Genomic DNA, 19,146 nt, shown 5'->3' on the forward strand with positions numbered 1-19,146 from the left:
GCTGTATGAGCCGTCATGATACTATAGCTGCACTTGCTTCTGTTCATCAGTGTATAAAGAAGAGATAAAAGTATGATTTAACTTGTGTGTGTTTATATTTCAGTACATGTGAAGCAGGGAGGCTGGTGAATTGCTCTCGAATCAGCTGCAATGGTAGGAAAAAAAGTATTGTTGGATTTATCTTTATCTACTTTGTCATTTAATTGTTTTCAGATCATTGTTTAAGTGGGTCACAACTTCACATGCAAGAGTTTGAAAGAAAAAGAAAAAGTAATCTTTCCTCCTGTCCTCTTTCACCTCATTGTTCCACATGTGTCTTTCTTATTCTGCTCCTCCACACACACACACACACACACACACACACACACACAATCTCCAGTTGATGGCCATTGGTCGCTGTGGACTCCCTGGGGTCAGTGTTCGGTGTCGTGCGGAGCGGGTCTCCAGTCTCGGTACCGGTTCTGTTCCAGTCCCCAGCGCTCGGGTAGTGGCCTGCCATGTCTGGGACCTCACCGTGAGGATCAAGTATGCATCACTGCCCCATGTGACCGTGAGTTTGTTTAGTGTTGATTTACATTGATTGACATTCTGTTGATATTTTGAAATTGCATTTTTATGCCACTAACCCATTGACTATATGTACATTTTAACTGAATTGCACGTCAGACAACTTCTGTATCTACTTTTGAAGATCTGTGAGTAACTGTTCATGTTTTTGCTCATACTTCATTTATTCTGGCATGAGTCGATTGCCTGGACAGATACCTTGGAACATCCTCTAATGTTAAGCCACAGAATGGGTGTGAACACACAGTGTGAAGACACTGATAACATCACTTTCATAGTTTATCAAAAGAAATGAAAGCGTGTGTGATCCAGATGAGTTCACAGGGTGAACTGACTTGGCCTACATAAAAATTACTGGAACATCTTTGAATTTCTCATTTTTCTTTAATTAATATTCTTATATTAATCTTTGAAAAAAGGACATCTCAGAAGTTTTATGAGAACAGTATGCTGCAAAAATATAAAATCGAGTTGAACTCTTTCTTTATGACTATAATAACAATTTGGAATGGAGAAGCTCACATTTCCATCTTCACTCATGCTTGCCTTTAGCTTGTTTTTATCAGACAGATTGTCCATACAGTACAGATTATAGACACAGTGAATCATTGATATTGCTGGGTTTTTAAATGAATGTTATTTTCTGATGGAGGTACTTACTACACCTGCAGCTCCTAACAGCTGTACATCTGTTGGCATCTTACTAACCTTTATTTGCTGTTAAGTTTTCTGTTGTTTTATTCTTTTACTATTTGATCCTGATGTTTTGGCTCCTTCTAGGTGACGGTGGTTGGGGTCAGTGGAGTAACTGGACAGAGTGTACCAAGTCATGCGGTGGGGGTGTTCGGAGCAGGAGGAGAGAATGTGACAGTCCCAGTCCTGAGGGGGAGGGAAATTACTGCGAGGGGCTGGGCACTGAGGTTATCGCCTGTAACACTGACCACTGCCCAGGTATGTTTAGATTGTGTAGAATGCAGATGTGGGTGGGAGTGTGTTTCGTCTACATGTGCATATTAAAGGAGTACTCCACTGATGTAGCAATGCACCCGTATAACAAACTGTGTGTGTGTGTGTTTTCAGTGGCGCCATGTACCAAAGTGCCAGGCACAGTGTTCAGTAGCTGCGGTCCCTCCTGCCCACGCTCCTGTGATGACCTGGCAGTAAGTATCACACCAAACAAACAAAAAAACAAACTCCTTTTTCCAACCATTACCTCTGGTTTAAGACTAAGTCATGCTTTGTGGATAAAAATGTAGAATTCTGGTGCTGATGAGGGGATTTTTTTCCTGACCCACAGCACTGTGAGTGGCGTTGTGAGCCAGGGTGCTACTGTACAGAGGGAAAGATCCTGTCTGCTAACGGGACGGTCTGTGTAGAGAGAGAAGATTGTCCCTGCCTGGATCTCAGCACTGGACTCCGGCTGGAGCCAGGAGAGACCACTGCAGCCCCTGACGGATGTAACAATTGGTCAGAATAATACACACACAGGGGCACATGTTGTACATTCATGTACACCATAATTACACACTCACATAGAAGCAATCAGAAAGAAAGGACAAGAAAAGAATCATTATGTTGGTCTCTCCTCTTCATTTCAGCACCTGTGAGGGTGGGAGGCTCAGCTGCACCAGATACCCTTGTCCAGGTGAGTTAGACCAGCTGCAAGTCTCTGTATGTACATTTGACATCACACACCCAATCATATCAAAAGGATGAAATGTCTTTATTCAGGATTTCATGACTGATAAAAAAAATCTTTATTACGTTCTGTGGAACATTTATATATATCTGGTAATGGCCTTAGCTTTAGACTGCATGTCACTGTGTCTTTCCAGTGTCAGGCGGCTGGTGTGAGTGGTCAGACTGGACTCCATGCTCCAGGACCTGCGGGGCAGAGTCGGTGTCCCGCTACAGGAGCTGTGGCTGTCCCGAGCCCAAAGCAGGAGGGGAGCCCTGCTCTGGAGAGCAGGAAATTCACAATGGGATCGGGGTTCAAATCCAGAGACAGCCCTGCCCTGTCATCACCTTCTGTCCAGGTAGGATGCCACCACTTCACTTTGTTAAGGTAGAAAGTCCAGTCAACTAACTAATCTGATAACATAACTTTTAGCTAGAATTCTTCACAGTAGGATGCTAATATTTGGTTTGACTAGGGGCTTAAGCAGGATCCAGATCCGTCATTTATTCTTTTAAATATAAGGCCATTGATTAATTGCTATTTTTGTGTCAGTTTGTCCTCTGTTGCTCCCTAATTTTCTCTTCTCATTCTTCCATTTTCTGTCTCTTCATGTCTTTTTCTTGTCTTTTGATGTTGCTTTAGTCAGGTACACAACTATCACAGTAAACCTTGACATTCCCTCCTTTAAACCTCACACTGCCACACATAATTTTCTTGTTCCTTTCCCTCTCTCATTGCTCTCTCCAATGATTCTTTCCCTCACCCTGCCTCTAGTCCATGGTTCGTGGAGTCCCTGGTCAGTGTGGTCAGAGTGTGACGGGTGCGCCGGATCGTCCACTCGCACCAGGGAGTGTAACAGCCCTCCTGCCAGGTTCGGTGGTCTGCCCTGTCTTGGAGAGAGCAGGCAGAGGCGCAGTTGCCACGACAACATTACGGTCTGCTCAGGTCAGTTAGCAGATAAATATGAAGACAGATTGAATAAAACACTGTGTTTGAAGTTGAGCTCTTGTGAAGATGTGAAAATAAATTAAACGGCCTTACAAGAAACAAGGTGGCGTTCCATCAGCATTTCTATATCTGTCCCTAGTGGTGAATCTTTGGAGAGAGAGAGAGAACAGAGGTTGCTTGGGCTGAATTAAAAAAAAAAAGGGGCTGCTGAAATGAAATGGCTGTCTGAGAGGGAAGATTAATGAACTCTCTACTCTGGTTGAACTCTCCCTGCCCTCCCTGCTCTCCCATGTTCCCGTGCATGTCCAAACGCCACAGAATGATAACAGCAGTTACTGATAAACTCCAAGGTGACAGGCTTCTGCGCTGCTGCGATAAGCTGACAGGGCTGCAGTGTCAGGAAAGATTCAACCAAACAGTTCATCAATCATCCATTTCAGGAGTGCATTTTTTAAAATGTACACACAATCAGGAGGCTTCTTGGCTTTCCACTCCAGCTGTAATAGTGTTTAGTTTTAACTCACGTCATTAGACTGACCCACATCTGTTTTCATCCAGGGACCTGTGCTTCTGATATTTGCCTCTTTCAAAATATGTAAGACTATTAAACCCATAACCATGCTTTACAAACTGTACTTCCTCCTGCAGACTGTGGCGGAGGCCAGGAGGAATGGCCTTGTGGGAAACCCTGTCCTCGCTCATGTTCAGATCTCCATGGTGACACAGTGTGCTTGGACTCCCCCGGGTGCAACCGGACCTGCGGTTGTCCGGGTGACATGGTCCTCCAGGATGGTGTGTGTGTGGAGAGGGAGGAGTGTCGCTGCAAATACCACAACAGCTCTGCTACTGGTGAGATCCACAATCTACAGTCTACATAAAATTTAGATGTGAAAGCGGTCACACTGTGTGGGTAAACTGTGTTGGCATAAGCAGAGATGAATGTAATCAATAGATGTCTCTGATTTACTGTTGACAGTTATTAGGATATTGATTTGTTCTCTATTTTTCTCTCTTCCTCTCTTTTTGCTTTGATCTTTTGGCAGGTGGTCTAGATTCCAGTAATGCATCGTGGGTATGGCCTGGTGGGTCTGATTGGCAGTTTGTAAACTCAGGAGACAGCATCATCAGTGACTGCAAAAACTGGTACAGTACAACTGAATACTTCTGAAGCATTTTATATTCATGAGTATGAACACAAATAAATGAAAAAAACTATAATGAATTAATCAACAACATTAATGTCATCTTTATCTTTCTTTGTTTTTGATTCTCTCCCTGCTTTACCTCAGTTCGTGTGTGGCCGGGGTTTTGCAGTGTCAATCAGTCCCCGGTTGCCATGTTGATGGTGGCTGGAGCCAATGGGGAGCCTGGTCCATATGCTCGCTTCCATGTGGAGGAGGAGTCAAGTTCAGGAGACGCCAGTGTGACAATCCATCTCCTCAGAGCGGTGGGAGAGGCTGTCTGGGAGTCGCTGAACAGCAGAAAGACTGCAACACACATGTGTGCACAGGTATTTATGTCTGGCCAGTCCCATGAGAGCTGGACTTGTAAGACTCAAACACAACCTGGAAAAAAAAGAGTTGATTTCTTAATTAAGAAATTAATTAATTAACCCAATACATTGTCCTTCTAGGTTAATTCAAGAAATGTAAGGTTTGCTCCTTACATTTATAAGATGATTGTTCTCTGCATTTACAGAAAAAAGCAAGTTATGAATAGACATACAGTCTTAGAATAAAAATATTTCTTTATGCTGTTGTAGCATACGTCTCTGTGTGTTTTTGCCTCCAGACTCGGTTGGCCCATGGCTCCCCTGGTCTCAGTGGTCGGTGTGTTCGGTCAGCTGTGGTGGAGGGCAGCAGTTCCGCTCTCGTATCTGCAGCTCTCCACCTTGCAGCGGCCTCAGCCGCCAGAGCAAGACCTGCAACAACCAGGTCTGCCTCGGTGAGTCCCTACCACCTATACAATATCCGTAGATATGGAATCAAACTTATTTTAATAGTAAGATCCAGGTCAACCTTGTAAAACTCAAATAGAAATTTTTGTAATCCGTGTCTCTATGCTGACATTGTGTTGTTGGCAGAAGTGGGCTGCCCTCCTGGCAGGCTGTACAGGGAGTGTGAACGAGGTGAAGGTTGTCCATTCAGCTGCGCTCAGATCAGCGGCAGGGAAGGCTGCTACTCAGATGGCTGTGAGGAAGGCTGCCACTGCCCCCCCCACACCTACCAACACCACGGACTCTGCTTGCGGGTGAGTTCTCTGCCATCAGAAACCTCAGCAGTCTGATAGATTGATGATGTGCAACTGAATAATACCACTACCAAACTGTGTAACACAAATGGACAAAAAAAATCCAACAGTTATAATGAGTAAAAATTCTGTAGTGAAATTGTTATTCATGTGCTGTGATTGTTATCTGGTTATTTGTGTGTTTCAGGAGTGTCCGTGTCTGGTCGACAAAGAGTTTCTGGCCTCTCTTCAGAGTGTCTCTACCACGCCGGTCTCATCTCTGCTTCTCCATAACATCTCTGAGGGAGTGGAGCTCCAGTCTGGAGACACACTGGTTCATGACTGCAGCTCCTGGTGAGCAGAGAACTTTGGGAAATTTTGCAGCTACACTATATTATATACAGTCTCACACTTTTAAGGTCCTTAAAATTTCTGGAAACCCCTTGGAATAAGATGTCCCAATTTAAGATCTCAATAAGCATCGAGCACCCTGGTTGTATATCGAATTAAAGCACATACTGTAGTTCCAAAATTGTGGCCTCAAGTCCACATTTCTAACATTTTAGCTGTCACTTTCCCATCACCATCACTGCTGTTATCAACCTCGTCACACTACTAGCACCACACCTCACTCTTCCTCCCGTGTGCTCCCTGTAGCGGCTGTGAGCATGGCAGGTGGAACTGTTCCTTAGAGCATTGCCCAGTTGATGGTGGTCTGTCACCATGGGGCCCTTGGAGCCCCTGCTCGCTGTCTTGTGGAGGTCTAGGACTGAAGACTCGCTCCAGGGGCTGCACGCAGCCTGCCCCAGCCCATGGAGGGAGAGACTGCCAGGGGCCAAGCCAGGAAACCACCTACTGCCAGGCCCCTGACTGCCCAGGTAAAGGGGTTAGTGTACTGTAGGCATAGTATGCATAGGTGTGTGTGTTTAGTTTGTGAGAGTTTTTTCAAATTAAATTGAATCATGAATAAATGAACAGCTGTTCTTTATCTTTAGCTATATCTTTCATCTTGGTATCCATTACAAATAGTATTAATAAGGAAATATATACTGCACAGTGTTTAATCGTGTACGTTGCTAAATGTCTGAACTTGCACTGATACTGAATTTTCACATGTTGTTGGCAGTTATAGTTGGTCCCACAGAAGAACCAGCCCTACCAGGTAAATTAACCCTTCATATAAATTTACAGTCAAGTTTTTCCTATTTTTCCATTGTATTGTTTTATTGTACTTTCTTTCTTACAGATATTATTATTATATGTTTAAATATTGCACAAACAGAAACATCTGCCCTCTCTGTCCTTCTCTCTCTACATCTTCATCCTCCATAGATGAGGATGCTGGCTTCTCTCCCTGGTCGTCATGGAGTCCCTGCACTAAGACCTGCAGTGATGCTCTCAGACCAGCAACCAAGTCCCGCCATCGACGGTGTATCAAACCTCCCTGCTCTGGAAACTCTCACCAGGAGAAAGCCTGTAACCTTCCCCAGTGTCCAGGTATGACCACTGTGATCTATGATTCTATGACTGATATATATTATCAGTCTCGTCCTGCTGCTGTCAGAGTCTATGATGATACTTGTCAATACAGTAAACATGAATTTCACAAAACATCTGCTTGCTTACCCTGTAAGCCTCTGTAAATGTTGCTGCCTCCTGCCAATCAACCAGCCTTGTTGTCTAGATACAATAATAGCATGATGTGAGAAGTGATGTTATAACAATCTGTGGGAGCCAGGACTCTGAGACCAGCTTCAAGTATGGAGCATGGGAAACTGAAGAAAAGGAGCTGTTAATCTGTTTAAGAACCACTTTTGAATTTTGAGAAAGATACTCAACTTCAAATAGTTCAATAGTTAAGAGTAGAATGCTGTAGTTGTACTGGGCAGCAACCGCTTTTGAATGAGGGTGGCTGTGTGATCATTAAGCAAGCCACTGCTCACTAACATTATTTGCAGGTAAAGACCACAAAATTTGTGATAAAATTAATGATTTGTGATTTGGATCCTGTGTGTGGTTCAAGTAACAATCTGTATTTCCTCAGTAGAACACCTCCTCATAGAGCAGATTTCACAAAGTGATTGTTTGTGTAGTGGCTGGGTTTGTAATTACTACCACGCTTATCTCAGACGCAGCAGAACAGATTTTTAAGTGGACTCTTACTGACCAGCGCATGCATTACCAGAGATAAGTGCAGGCAAGCTGCATTATCTAGCAACTCTGTTGGAGAATATTTTGAATTATGTAAACATAAGAGTTGATTAATTACAGTCTCACTGGGACTTTTTATGTAAGGTTTATGTTCTTACAAAAGAGGGTGAATAGTAGTTTGCATAAACAAAGGGAATACCGTCCTAAAAATGATAAGACCATGTTTTATGTGTGTTTGTGTGCATAATAAGCTACACTGATATTCATCTACTACTGTATGTCAAGCAGTTTTTGGTCTTTTGTGTTGTATTCCCAGGTGGTGGTGAAGTATGTGTTGGGGCCGACTGTGCACGGAGGAACTGTTCATGGACAGAGTGGGGGGAGTGGGGCTCTTGTTCGCGGTCCTGTGGAGTGGGACAGCAGCAGAGAATCCGAACCTTCCTCAGCCCCGGCACCAATGGCTCGTGGTGTGAAGACATCCTGGAAGGAAACTTGGAGCATCGCTTCTGTAACATCAAGCCCTGCCGAGGTCAACAAACAATAGTGGAATGATCAAGACTTACTGTTTTTAGTTTTTGCAATGTGTTTTACTTACTTTCCAAGCAATCAGTGTTTCCATTAATTTCAGAATGGTATGACATCCAACTGTAGAGACTAGAATAGATAGATAATCCATAACAGTGAACCATGGTTGTGATAATACTCATCAGAATTAAATTAGTTACAACATATTATTGTTGCGTTGTAATGTAGTACAAGCTCACTCTGCACGTTCTATTCTATACTGTGTTGCCATCAAATTAGAAAAAAATTGACAAGAATAGAAACAGACATGATGTTTATATTTTTGATGTTTATATAAACCAGTGACTCCATGGCAGGGCCGGATTAACTCACAAAGGGGCCCCGGGGGACAAAAAGAGCTCTGGGCCCCCAGTGACCCCCCTCAACTTGGTCTTCATTCTTTGCATTATTTTTTGGATTGATTGGTAATTAATGAAATCAGTTTGATTAAGCTCAAATATATTAAATCAAATAATGAAGGCCTTAAAACCAGATTTTAGCTCTGGGCCACCTACAAGATTTCGTAATAATGCAGGTGTTTCCTTAAGGCCTATATCATTTCAATTCATATTGTGCTTTAGTGGTGCTTGCAGTTTTATCAAATGACACGGTGAACCTGGAGCCTTTGGGCCCCCTGTAGGTCTGGGGCTGCAGGGTAGTTGCCCAGTTAGTAATCCAGCCCTGCTGCCTGCAAGGCTGGAAAAGCACAGCTCAGAAACCTAAAGGCTTTGCTTTAAAAAGCTGTCCACCATTCCAATGTGTATCAATCTGTATAATATGTAATAATAGCACTGTATTCATCAAGTGAGCACAATGTTATCATAACTGATAGAAATGAAAAAACATGCAAAAAAACTGGTGTATGACATTTTGTATGTCCTAGTTTATATTAGTGTTGTGTATGTCTGTATGCTGTAGTGGATGGAGGTTGGTCCCGGTGGAGTCCCTGGTCCCGCTGTGATAAGCGCTGTGGTGGTGGGCGCTCCATACGCACTCGCTCCTGCTCCAGCCCTCCGCCGAAGAATGGTGGAAAGAAATGTGAAGGAGAGAAAAACCAGGTCAAACCCTGTAACACCAAACCCTGCGGTGAGACAGACCCAACGTGAACACACATATACTTGTTAAGTTTAGACTATAGTGACCCCAGGGGTAGTTCATCCTGTGCGTGGACTGCTCATTAATTCAGCATATGGTCATTTTTTAAGGCAAGTCCTTTTGTTCAAAAAGTCAGCACAGCCTGTGATCAGCATTCTTGCTGAGGCACATTACGCGAAGGAAATGCCTGCAGCATCATGGGAAAATTCATGACCTTCTGTTTGCCTATTGTCAGATGAGAAAGGGTGCCCACCGGGCCAGGAGTTCGTGTCGTGTGCCAACCAGTGTCCCCAGCGCTGCTCAGACCTCCAGCAGGGCATAGAGTGCCAGAGCAACACAGAATGTCAACCCGGCTGTCGCTGCCCTAAAGGTACTGAGGCCACCATAGTTTTATTAAGAGATAAGACTGTGTGTGTGTGTGTGTGTGTGTGTTTCTGCATATCTGAGGGATTCTTCCCTAAAGGTTCTGTGCCTGCTGGAATTCAGCACATAAGCTCCATATATCACTGCCGCGTGCTTGTACATGTGTATGTGGCTATATAGGTGTGTATCTGAATTAGCCTGTGTGCTGTTAACCTAAAGCTAGTAATGACTGAAGTCACTATTACAGTAGCTAAAACTGGATATCCAAATATTTCTTGCTGTTAATCTTATTCAAATATACCTTTTAATAAGGGTCAGTTTACTCAAATTACAAAAACATATTTTCTCACTTCCCCTTTCAGGATACAGTAGGTTTATTTTATATTTTTCTTTTTATCAACAAATCCTATGAAAAGAGCAAAAGCAACAATGAATTTATCCTACTGACAAATCAAATGTTTCTATCCAAAATCTGATAAATCTTGATATATCTATCTAGCTCCATTGTAGCTCCAAAAACTATTAAAAACACATCAATGAGCCACAATGAGCTATTGCATGGGTGACATGCGCCTTCATTACCAAAGTCCCCAATAAATGCACTATTTCCTCCTGTTTGAGTAACTTTTGCTAAAAACTGCAGTGCTCAGCTTTTTTAGGAAGTTACTGAGCATTTAAAAAAAATGAAAGTGTTTATTTGTTACCCTTTTTAAAGATTTAGATCTTCAGTAGGAAGCAATGGGCTTTGGATTGAATGCACAGCAGGTAAAACTGCGTTTCGATCGCAGGAGCTTTCCCCACATACTAAGAACCTTTTGAGGAACTCAGTTCCTCTACCTGTGTTTCCACCGCAGGGATCAGGGTCTAAATGAAGTTCTAGGGAGACTTTCCAAAAGTACAGGAACTTTGGGGGTGGGGTTTGCAGGGATGACCGTCGCTGATTAGTCAAACACACACAGCACCGCTTGTACGCTGCTTCATTCATTAAACAAGGTAGTATTCTCTTGTAGATTTTAGGACCAGTTTAGGACAAGAGGAGGACATTTCTCTTCATTTCTTAACGTTTAAAGTAAAGTAAGGCTTTGTTGTCCGCTTCCTGACTCATTTTTTAAAAAGTGTGAGAGAAAAAAGAGATGAGTGCGAGTGAGCTGAGAGCACCAGTGAGAGAGAGAGAGGTGCAGCGGTGGTGGTTGAGCAAACTAGAGAGGGAATGAAGAGAGGGAGCAGCGGTAGCGAGAACAAAACAGTGAATGATAGAAATAAAACATTTTCTGATTGTTTCACAGCTGTTACGTTCTAAAGCACAAATAAATAACAAACATTCAACAGATGTTATACAATGGAGACATAAGCTCTTAGCTTCAGTTAGATTTTCCTCCTCTGCATTTCTCCTTTTCATTCATTCATTACATCCAACTCATGCAGCAGTAAATACAAAGAGCAGGACAAATCTGTGTTGTTGTTTCCTCATGTGTTAATACTGTCTCTAAATGTTGCCATCATTTTTAAGTTCCTCATGGGTCTAATTTGTATGATCTAGCTACATCCTCAGATGTGGTGGAAACTCAAACAGGACTGGACTATAGGGACTTTGGGTCCAAAGTACCTGGAACTTTTTGTGGAAACAGGGTCAGAAATCATTGAGAAACAGAGACTAAAGCATTGTTGGTTTTGGTCTTTTTATGAGATTTGTTGACAAGAAGAGAAATATAGAATATCAACATAGTCACTGCAACTTAACTTGTGGTGTTTAGAAGCACTGAATATATTTTCATAAATTCTGGATAATCCACACGCCCCACTGGAACTACTTTCTACAGAAGAAACAGTGCCTATGAAAACTGTTGACTGTTTTTTCTATGGAATATCATTTTTTTCCAGAAAAGAAATGTTGCTGTTCAGTTTTTTAAATGTCATTTTTGAATCTCAGAGACAGATAGCTCAAACCTGGACAAATAAAACCAAAACCCATCTGCCATGGCTACTGGCAAGAAACCACTAGAGGCATATGAGAACATATCTTTCTCTATTTTGGGCATTGTATGCATGTATTTGATAGCTGAGAGAGATGACAGGAAATAGTGGGAGAAAGAGATGAAGACTGACATGCAACAAAGGTCCCCTGCGAGATGAACTGGGGACATTGCAGTTCATACAATAGTTAGCAACTTAACCTCAGGTCATCAGGGTGCTTTTTTTTTTTTTTTTTGCAGCAGCTGCTGGTTAAGGTCAGTGAACTGACTGTAATGACATGAGATTTAAGAAACCATGACACACTCCTTGTCTCATTTCATCAGCATAACTCATATTTTGATTGACTTGTGTATGTGCGTGTGTGTGTCCAGGCCAGTTGCAGCAGGACGGTGTGTGTGTGCAGCTGTGGCAGTGTGACTGTGTGGACTCACTGGGACAGGTTTGGGCGGCTGGCAGCTGGCATCAGGTGGACTGTAACAACTGTAGCTGCTCTGACGGACAGCTCCTGTGCACCAATCACAGCTGCCAGGCCACGTGCACTTGGAGCTCCTGGTCCAGTTGGGCGTCATGCAGCGTTTCCTGTGGGCAGGGCCAGAGAACCAGATACAGGTGAGGAAAAAGAAACTAACACTCCTTTTTATACTTCTTATCATGGCCATTTTTTGTTGATTTTCTCAAATTGAAAACTATAATTTCCACCCTTTTCACAGAGAGATCAGTTTTTATTCCATGTACTTTTTATTGAAAGTGATTCAGTTTTCTGTTGTGTCAGATCTCTGTTCTCAGAGACCGAGGGAACAGATTGCCAGTTCGAGGAAGTCCAGCATAAGTCCTGCAACCCAGGACCTTGCCCGCCTCTCTGTCTCCATGACGACCAGGAGCTCAGTGTGGGAGACACCTGGCTGCAAGGAGAGTGTAAACAATGGTGAGATGGATGCACGCAAACAGAGGAAAATAATGGCTGATTAAGTGTTTGCACTGGAAAGGGAAATGAGAATTTAAGGGATTTCATTTTGTGCTTCAAATGTTCTCTAATTTGTTTTGCCTCCCAGCACATGCACTCCTGAGGGAGATTACTGCCAAGACATTGACTGCAGAGGTGGGCCACATTTATTTTAATGACAAAGAGTATATGCGCTAGGCCTAAATGCATGTAAATGTATTTACTGTTCACTTGTTTAGTTTTATTTAAGGAAAAAGACAATACAGACAATATATTTAAAAGATAAATGTAAACAAACCTGTGTGTTTATTCCAGTGGATGGTGGTTGGACCCCGTGGTCTGTGTGGTCTGACTGCTCAGTGACCTGTGGGCGGGGCACACAGGTTCGAACCCGTGCCTGCATCAACCCCCCACCACGTAACAATGGATCTCACTGTAATGGGCCGGAGAGAGAAACCCAGGACTGTCACATCCCTCCTTGTCTGGGTTTGTATTGGCTAGTTCAAAATGCACTGAGGAGTATCTAAAATAATGTTATTACTGTATCTGTCTTAGCAGCTCTGTCACCAAAGCAAAGACACATCACTTCCATTTTTTAATGTTTTACATGTCTATGATATTTATAATTCCATGTATTATCTTGGAAAAGAAAATCGTAATCAAAACAGGGTAATGAAGTAAGTACCTTATTGACTCACTTATCTCTAGATGACCTTTGCCCCTGGTCGCCATGGTCACCATGTTCCCGGAGCTGTGGCGCAGGGTCTGTGGCACGTCGCAGGGTGTGTGTGTGTGAGGAGGGAGGAGATGCAGCGTGTCCCGCTGAGATCGAGGCTGAGAGGAACAGAGAGGAGACCCAACTGTGTTACAAACAGCCCTGTCCAAGTACAAACACACAAAACTCATGTTACTTTTTGCAGTAGTCAGCTCAGTATACTGATGCTAGAGAGTGTAGCAGAATGAATGCTTGGTTGAAATTCCTGCTAGATGTCACAGGTTGCTGAAACTGTTCTCAGTCAGTTTATATGAGATACAGATCATATATTTATTGAGGATTTGATGAGGGTAAATTTAGTTTGGTTTGAAATTCAGTATTTTAGTAAATAAGGTATATTTTCCAGCCCTGTCCAGAGCTAAATTGGTCATCATGGTTGCTTATTGAATCTTTGTTTCTGATTTAACTGTACCGTAGTAGTTGATTCTAGTAAGCTCTGCAGCTCTTTATTGACTGTAAAAGAGGATAACCCAGTGTGTATAAATAGTTTCTTTTTACACTGATAAACTCTGCAATATACTCAACATCAACAGAACCAACTGCGAAATACAAGTGCCCTTACAGGGATAAATAAAGTTGTATTGATTGATGGAGTTTTAAAACCACCGGGTCACATGAGCACAAGTTCAAGTGCTGCTTCACACAGATACTAAGTGAATCACAAATAACGTTAAGTGTTTCTTTAATCCGGCATGGAGCACCAGATCGGTTGATGTGTCTTTTCCTGCAGGTTGTCCCATGTCAGAGTGGAGTGTTTGGTCTGAGTGCTCCTGTGTGTCTCAGAGGCAGCAGCGCTACCGTGTCGCTCTGTCTCCCGCCACCAGGGGACAACAGTGCACTCCCGTTGAAACACAGAGCAGGTCGTGCAGCCTCAGTCAATGTGATGGTGAGTCTGTGTATGTATGGATGCTTACCTGTATGAACAGAGGCCTGTTTGTGATGTTGTGTGTCAGAATTCTCCCTAATGCTTGAGCTGCACTTGTTAAATAACTAGTGCAGCACAAAAAGTGACTCACAGGAATTCAAAGACAATAAATGTTTTTTTCATTCTGTCAAAATGTGTGGCTCATCTAGTGTTTTTTTCTCTTCTTTGCAGACTGTGAAGCCCCCTTTGTGTACTCAGCATGTGGTGCTCCCTGTGAGAAGCATTGTGCACTGCACGGTCGTAAAGATCTGTGTTTAGGTGTCAGGGAGTGTACACCTGGCTGCTACTGCCCACAGGTGAATTTTTCATCAGCCCACATCAACTTATAGTATATACAGTGTACAGAACACATTAAAGTAGTCACACTTTCATTTCATTAATTCTGCACCAGAATACACTTGACATAGATCGTAGCAATAAAAAATTCAGTCTGTGCTCTGGGTCCTTCTTCCAACTTCATACTTTCGATGAAGGTGTGAGCTTCATAGAGCTTCCCAACTGATATATAATCGGCAAATGACGTTTTGAAACATGGGTCTTCCAACATTTGCAACATTAATGTAAAAATAGCTTTTCTAAAGTCTGGGCCCTGGAACAGCACTCAGCATGAGCTCTGATGTATTTATCTTGACAAGTGTTTCTATATGAGAACAGAGCAAAAATATACTGGCATGAATTTAGAAAGTGAAATATGCTGCGCTACATTTTGATGTTAATACATCACTTTGATATGAGTTGTGATGACAATTTTATAATGTTATTTGGCCCAGTTTAGAAGCTTCCAGCTTTGATTTATTGCAAAAACCTGAAAAATCCTCTCTGATAGAGTGATGATACGTCCATACAGCAGCAATGAGGGGAGGTAATGAAATATGGAACAGAAAGCAGATCACCAGAAGCGTGGAACATGCCAGTAGTAGTTATCATAATTAATTTAACAACGATGGGTTACATCTGAATCATGTGTCATTGAATAGTTGAGTGATAAAACAATTATTAGCTACAACATGAATGCATTATATATTTTAAAATGGACTGTGTTCGCCTGAGTCGAAGTTGTCAACCAGTCTGTTTCCTCAAATCCTTGTTATATTCACTGAGCATCATTCTGTAGACACAAAGGGAAAGAACTGATAGCTTTATTCATGCCAGATTGTGAAAAAAAAAACACAACAAAACAAAACAAATGGCACTATTGTTCTTTTTTTGTGAATTGTGTGTTTTTTTTTCTTTCCAGGGCCTGTTACAGCAGAATGGTAGCTGTGTTCCTCCAGAGGAGTGTGGCTGTATCCACCTGCAACACCAAGCTTCTGGACAACCTCCCACACCTGTCACCATCCCTCAGGGGGCCACGGTCACCATAGGCTGCAGTACCTGGTTAGACCTGGGCTTCTATCTACATATGTCTCTAATGTTTTCTTGTTTTATTTGTTTGCTCTCTGCTTATCTGTTTGTCTCTGAGATCAGTGAGTCAGTTTGTTATTATTAATTGTTTGTTGGCTGTTCTGTCCTCCAGCCTTTGCCATGATGGGACTTTGCAGTGTGACATGAGAGAGTGTGAAGGTAAGTGAGCTATAGTGATAATGAATAATAGTGATGTAAAGAGGTCTTCCTTGAATAATCTCATCATTCTATTATCCTGCCCTTCTTTCAGTCATCCTCAGCGAGTGGTCAGCGTGGACTCCCTGTTCTCCCTGCGCACCCGCTTCCGTGCAGCACAGCACCTTTCCATCAGGGGTCAATGGAAGTAAAATGATCTCAGTCCAGAGGCGTTTCCGTGGCTGTTTGGACCTGGATTCTGGTCTTCCAGTGTCCGAAGACCAGGAGGGGAGTCAGTGTCCAGGACCACTGGTAGAGGAGAGGCTGTGTCCAGATCCTAACATCTGCAGAGGTAATGGTGTTCGCCTGAAAGAGGGTCACTCTTATCCTAATCGAGAAATTCAGTCTGCCTTTGTCAAGCTCCAGTTCCTCCTTTAACTCCACAGTAGGGGAAAGTAATGAATGGGACAGTTTTACTCCACCAGAGTTTCCCCTCAGCAAGCTGCAGCAGTTTGACATTTTGCTCCCATCAAAAGATTGCATGCAGACAACGCAGTGAACTAGTCAGAGTGTGACAAGCATGGCACCGTAGACAAAAATGAATTACAGATTGGGTCAGAGAGTGACTGTGGTGATGAAATGAATCTTTTGCCTTTCTCCAGAGATGAGTGGGACTCAGTCTCTTACCAAAATATGAGCAGAATGCAAGGAAAGGCAAGTTGGCAGGAAATTATAAGTATTAACTTCCTCCTCCTTGGTGGACATGTGCTATTTTTTGGTTTGTTTACTGAGAGTTCGCTGGTTATGTTAAACTCTATTGGTTATTTTTATTCATGTTTGTTTTTATACGCGTTTCGAAATAAAGTTAATCCAATCAAATCAAAAATTAAATGATTTGTGTAGCACCTTTCAACAAAAAGGCCATTCAAATTGATTTACATAAAAAGACATTAAGATATAAAAGAAACACAAGGCAATATAAAAAGGAGCATATAAATAGGGTTCAAACAGAGATAAATACAAGCTAAAATGGTATACAACAAAACAAACTGCAGTTACCGTGCAGTGAGAGATATAAATAAATAGCACCAAATTTAATGAAATGTAGACAGGTTTCAATTTATATGAACTAATAATTTGAGTGTAACTCAAGTTTCATTTGAGTTTGTTCCAGATACATGTACAGAAACTGAAGCCTAATGCTGCTTTTTCCATGTTTAGTTTTGATCCTGTGGATAGAAAGCAAACCTGTCCCAGACCATCTGAGAGGTCTGGATGATTCATAGCATAGCAGTAGATCAGAAATGTAATTTGGCCTTAAAATCAGTTCTTTGACACACAGGAAGCCTGTGCAAAGAGCTGAGAACTGGACTGATGTGAACTTTGTGAGGACTCCAGATTGACTGCTCTGTATGACCTGCAGCTGCCTGGTCAACTTTTTAGAGAGACCTGTAAAGGCACTATTACACCAGTTTAGCTTAATAAGAATAAAATCATAGACATGTCCTGCTAAGACATGAGCCATTTAATTCTTGTTTGAGGAATTTGAGGTGAGCACTGACCTGATCGCTCTTAAACATAAACAATTATTTTAATTTTACTTTTCACTAAAGTAAATTGTGGCACATTCATTTATTAATTTATTCAGTGTACTTACTTGTATGTATACAGTATATTCTCTTGCTGATATTGTTATATAAATCTTTGTGTCATCTGCATAATTATGTTCAGATATTTTGTAGTTTTGTAGTTCTCCAGTCTGTGTAGTAACAACTGAGGACAATTGAGGATATACAGTAAGAACAGCTAGATTTCTGATGGTGTGGAATGTCTAGTAAAATCTTAAGAGGTTTTTAGGTTTTTCTTTTTTTTCCCAGGTTTTTTTTCTGAGAATATTTATTGTGTGTCAGTTCACTGCTGCCAGCTTAAATGAATAGTCACCATCAGTAGATAGTTTAAGAGCTTGCAATCAGTATCCGTGGTAAAAAACGGCATTGTGCATCCCCACTGCTCCATTCTCATTATTCCCCAAAGGAGTGAAAATGGAAAAGGGATTTCAAGAAAGGAGGAGTTTAATGTCCATGTGTCTGTGGGGACACATGAAGTTGATTGGATTTGGTGTCGTTGTGTGTGCAAAGAATGATTCATCCTGAGCTCAGCTCTGTCATCCCTTTATTCTTCTCTGGCTCTTCCCCTTTGGATATGAATGGAAATGGTTCTGAATAGCTACTATGCCCAATGGACCTTAGGTTTGATTTGCATGTCAAATATTTGAAGTCTTGCACTTCATCATGGTGAGCTAATATCTAAAAACGTCTCAGTGAAGATAAACAATCATATTATCTACCCTGAGTAAACAGGACAATCTTTAACCTACCTGTGATCTGTAAAACATAAATCTGACATGTCAGTAGCTCAAGTATGCTTGTACAAGAGTCCATAAACAGTAAATACACTTTTGTTATTGTTGATGATGAGTATGAAAGCTATTACAGCAGTCATCATAATAATTACAGTTATTATAATTTGGATGAGAGTTGAGGATGGTTATGATAATCATTCTGCTGTTCCAGATCTGTGTCAGTGGAGTGCATGGAGCACCTGGACAGTCTGTGCAGAGCCGTGCAGCGGTGGAGTCAGGCAGCGCTACAGGCGGCCCCTGGCCTCTGATCCAGGGCCCCACTGTAGGAGCCAACAGACACAGAGCCAGAGTTGCAACACAGGACTCTGCCCAGGTACAGCTGTCTTTTTAAATACTGGTATCCCAACATAAACACAAAGGAAGTCAACAAAATGCTGTTGTTGGTTCAAATCCTGTTCGAAGACCTGTTGAATGTCAATCCAATCTATCTTTATAAATCCAGAACATGAGATAATCAAGGCTGATCTTTTCATTAATGAAAAGTGAGAGAGAAGTGATATTCCTTGTTTCCTAGGTGAGCGCTGTGAGGATAGGGGGCGGATCTACCAAGAGGGCTGTGCCAATAAGTGTCCTCGCAGCTGCACTGACTTATGGGAGCATGTACAGTGTCTCCAAGGAGCCTGTCACTCAGGTAATGTTTTACTTCTTAAATGAACAGTAGCTTCTGCTTAATAAAAGACTCTTTGATCAACCAGGGCAATATCTGTTTCTCTGACTTTTTATTTCTCTTGCTTTCTTTCTCAGGTTGCCGTTGTCCAGAGGGACAGTTGCTGCAGGACAGCCACTGTGTGCCAGTGACAGAGTGTCGCTGTGGTATCCCATCAGGCAATGGGACACTGGAGTTCAGCCCTAAAGACAAGTATACCATGGACTGCAACACCTGGTGAGCATGGCTGTGTATGAATAAAATTTTTGGATATTATAATTTTTCTGATGAGAAGTGTACAATACTTTGAGCTTTTAGAAAAGTAAA

General features: G+C 42.2%; 1 protein-coding gene across 5 annotated transcripts in view; it reads left to right on the forward strand.

Annotated features, from left to right (window-relative positions):
* sspo (SCO-spondin) overlaps positions 1-19,146 on the forward strand; it is a 91,084-nt gene that overhangs the window by 53,332 nt on the left and 18,606 nt on the right. For all 5 annotated transcript variants that reach the window (XM_044339310.1, XM_044339313.1, XM_044339312.1 and 2 more), the window contains 33 exons: positions 104-153; positions 380-550; positions 1,348-1,518; positions 1,648-1,727; positions 1,865-2,034; positions 2,166-2,212; positions 2,403-2,603; positions 3,020-3,190; positions 3,842-4,042; positions 4,237-4,336; positions 4,483-4,703; positions 4,985-5,137; positions 5,277-5,443; positions 5,631-5,776; positions 6,080-6,300; positions 6,549-6,584; positions 6,755-6,919; positions 7,890-8,102; positions 9,056-9,223; positions 9,468-9,602; positions 11,941-12,178; positions 12,342-12,494; positions 12,622-12,668; positions 12,828-12,998; positions 13,221-13,397; positions 14,018-14,173; positions 14,384-14,508; positions 15,450-15,589; positions 15,729-15,775; positions 15,867-16,103; positions 18,325-18,486; positions 18,688-18,804; positions 18,918-19,056. In XM_044339310.1, the coding sequence (XP_044195245.1) occupies positions 104-153; positions 380-550; positions 1,348-1,518; positions 1,648-1,727; positions 1,865-2,034; positions 2,166-2,212; positions 2,403-2,603; positions 3,020-3,190; positions 3,842-4,042; positions 4,237-4,336; positions 4,483-4,703; positions 4,985-5,137; positions 5,277-5,443; positions 5,631-5,776; positions 6,080-6,300; positions 6,549-6,584; positions 6,755-6,919; positions 7,890-8,102; positions 9,056-9,223; positions 9,468-9,602; positions 11,941-12,178; positions 12,342-12,494; positions 12,622-12,668; positions 12,828-12,998; positions 13,221-13,397; positions 14,018-14,173; positions 14,384-14,508; positions 15,450-15,589; positions 15,729-15,775; positions 15,867-16,103; positions 18,325-18,486; positions 18,688-18,804; positions 18,918-19,056 (4,896 nt within the window). The remainder of the gene's footprint in view (positions 1-103; positions 154-379; positions 551-1,347; positions 1,519-1,647; positions 1,728-1,864; positions 2,035-2,165; positions 2,213-2,402; positions 2,604-3,019; positions 3,191-3,841; positions 4,043-4,236; positions 4,337-4,482; positions 4,704-4,984; positions 5,138-5,276; positions 5,444-5,630; positions 5,777-6,079; positions 6,301-6,548; positions 6,585-6,754; positions 6,920-7,889; positions 8,103-9,055; positions 9,224-9,467; positions 9,603-11,940; positions 12,179-12,341; positions 12,495-12,621; positions 12,669-12,827; positions 12,999-13,220; positions 13,398-14,017; positions 14,174-14,383; positions 14,509-15,449; positions 15,590-15,728; positions 15,776-15,866; positions 16,104-18,324; positions 18,487-18,687; positions 18,805-18,917; positions 19,057-19,146) is intronic.

Source organism: Thunnus albacares, chromosome 21, assembly GCF_914725855.1.
Source record: "Thunnus albacares chromosome 21, fThuAlb1.1, whole genome shotgun sequence".
Lineage (NCBI taxonomy): Eukaryota > Metazoa > Chordata > Actinopteri > Scombriformes > Scombridae > Thunnus > Thunnus albacares.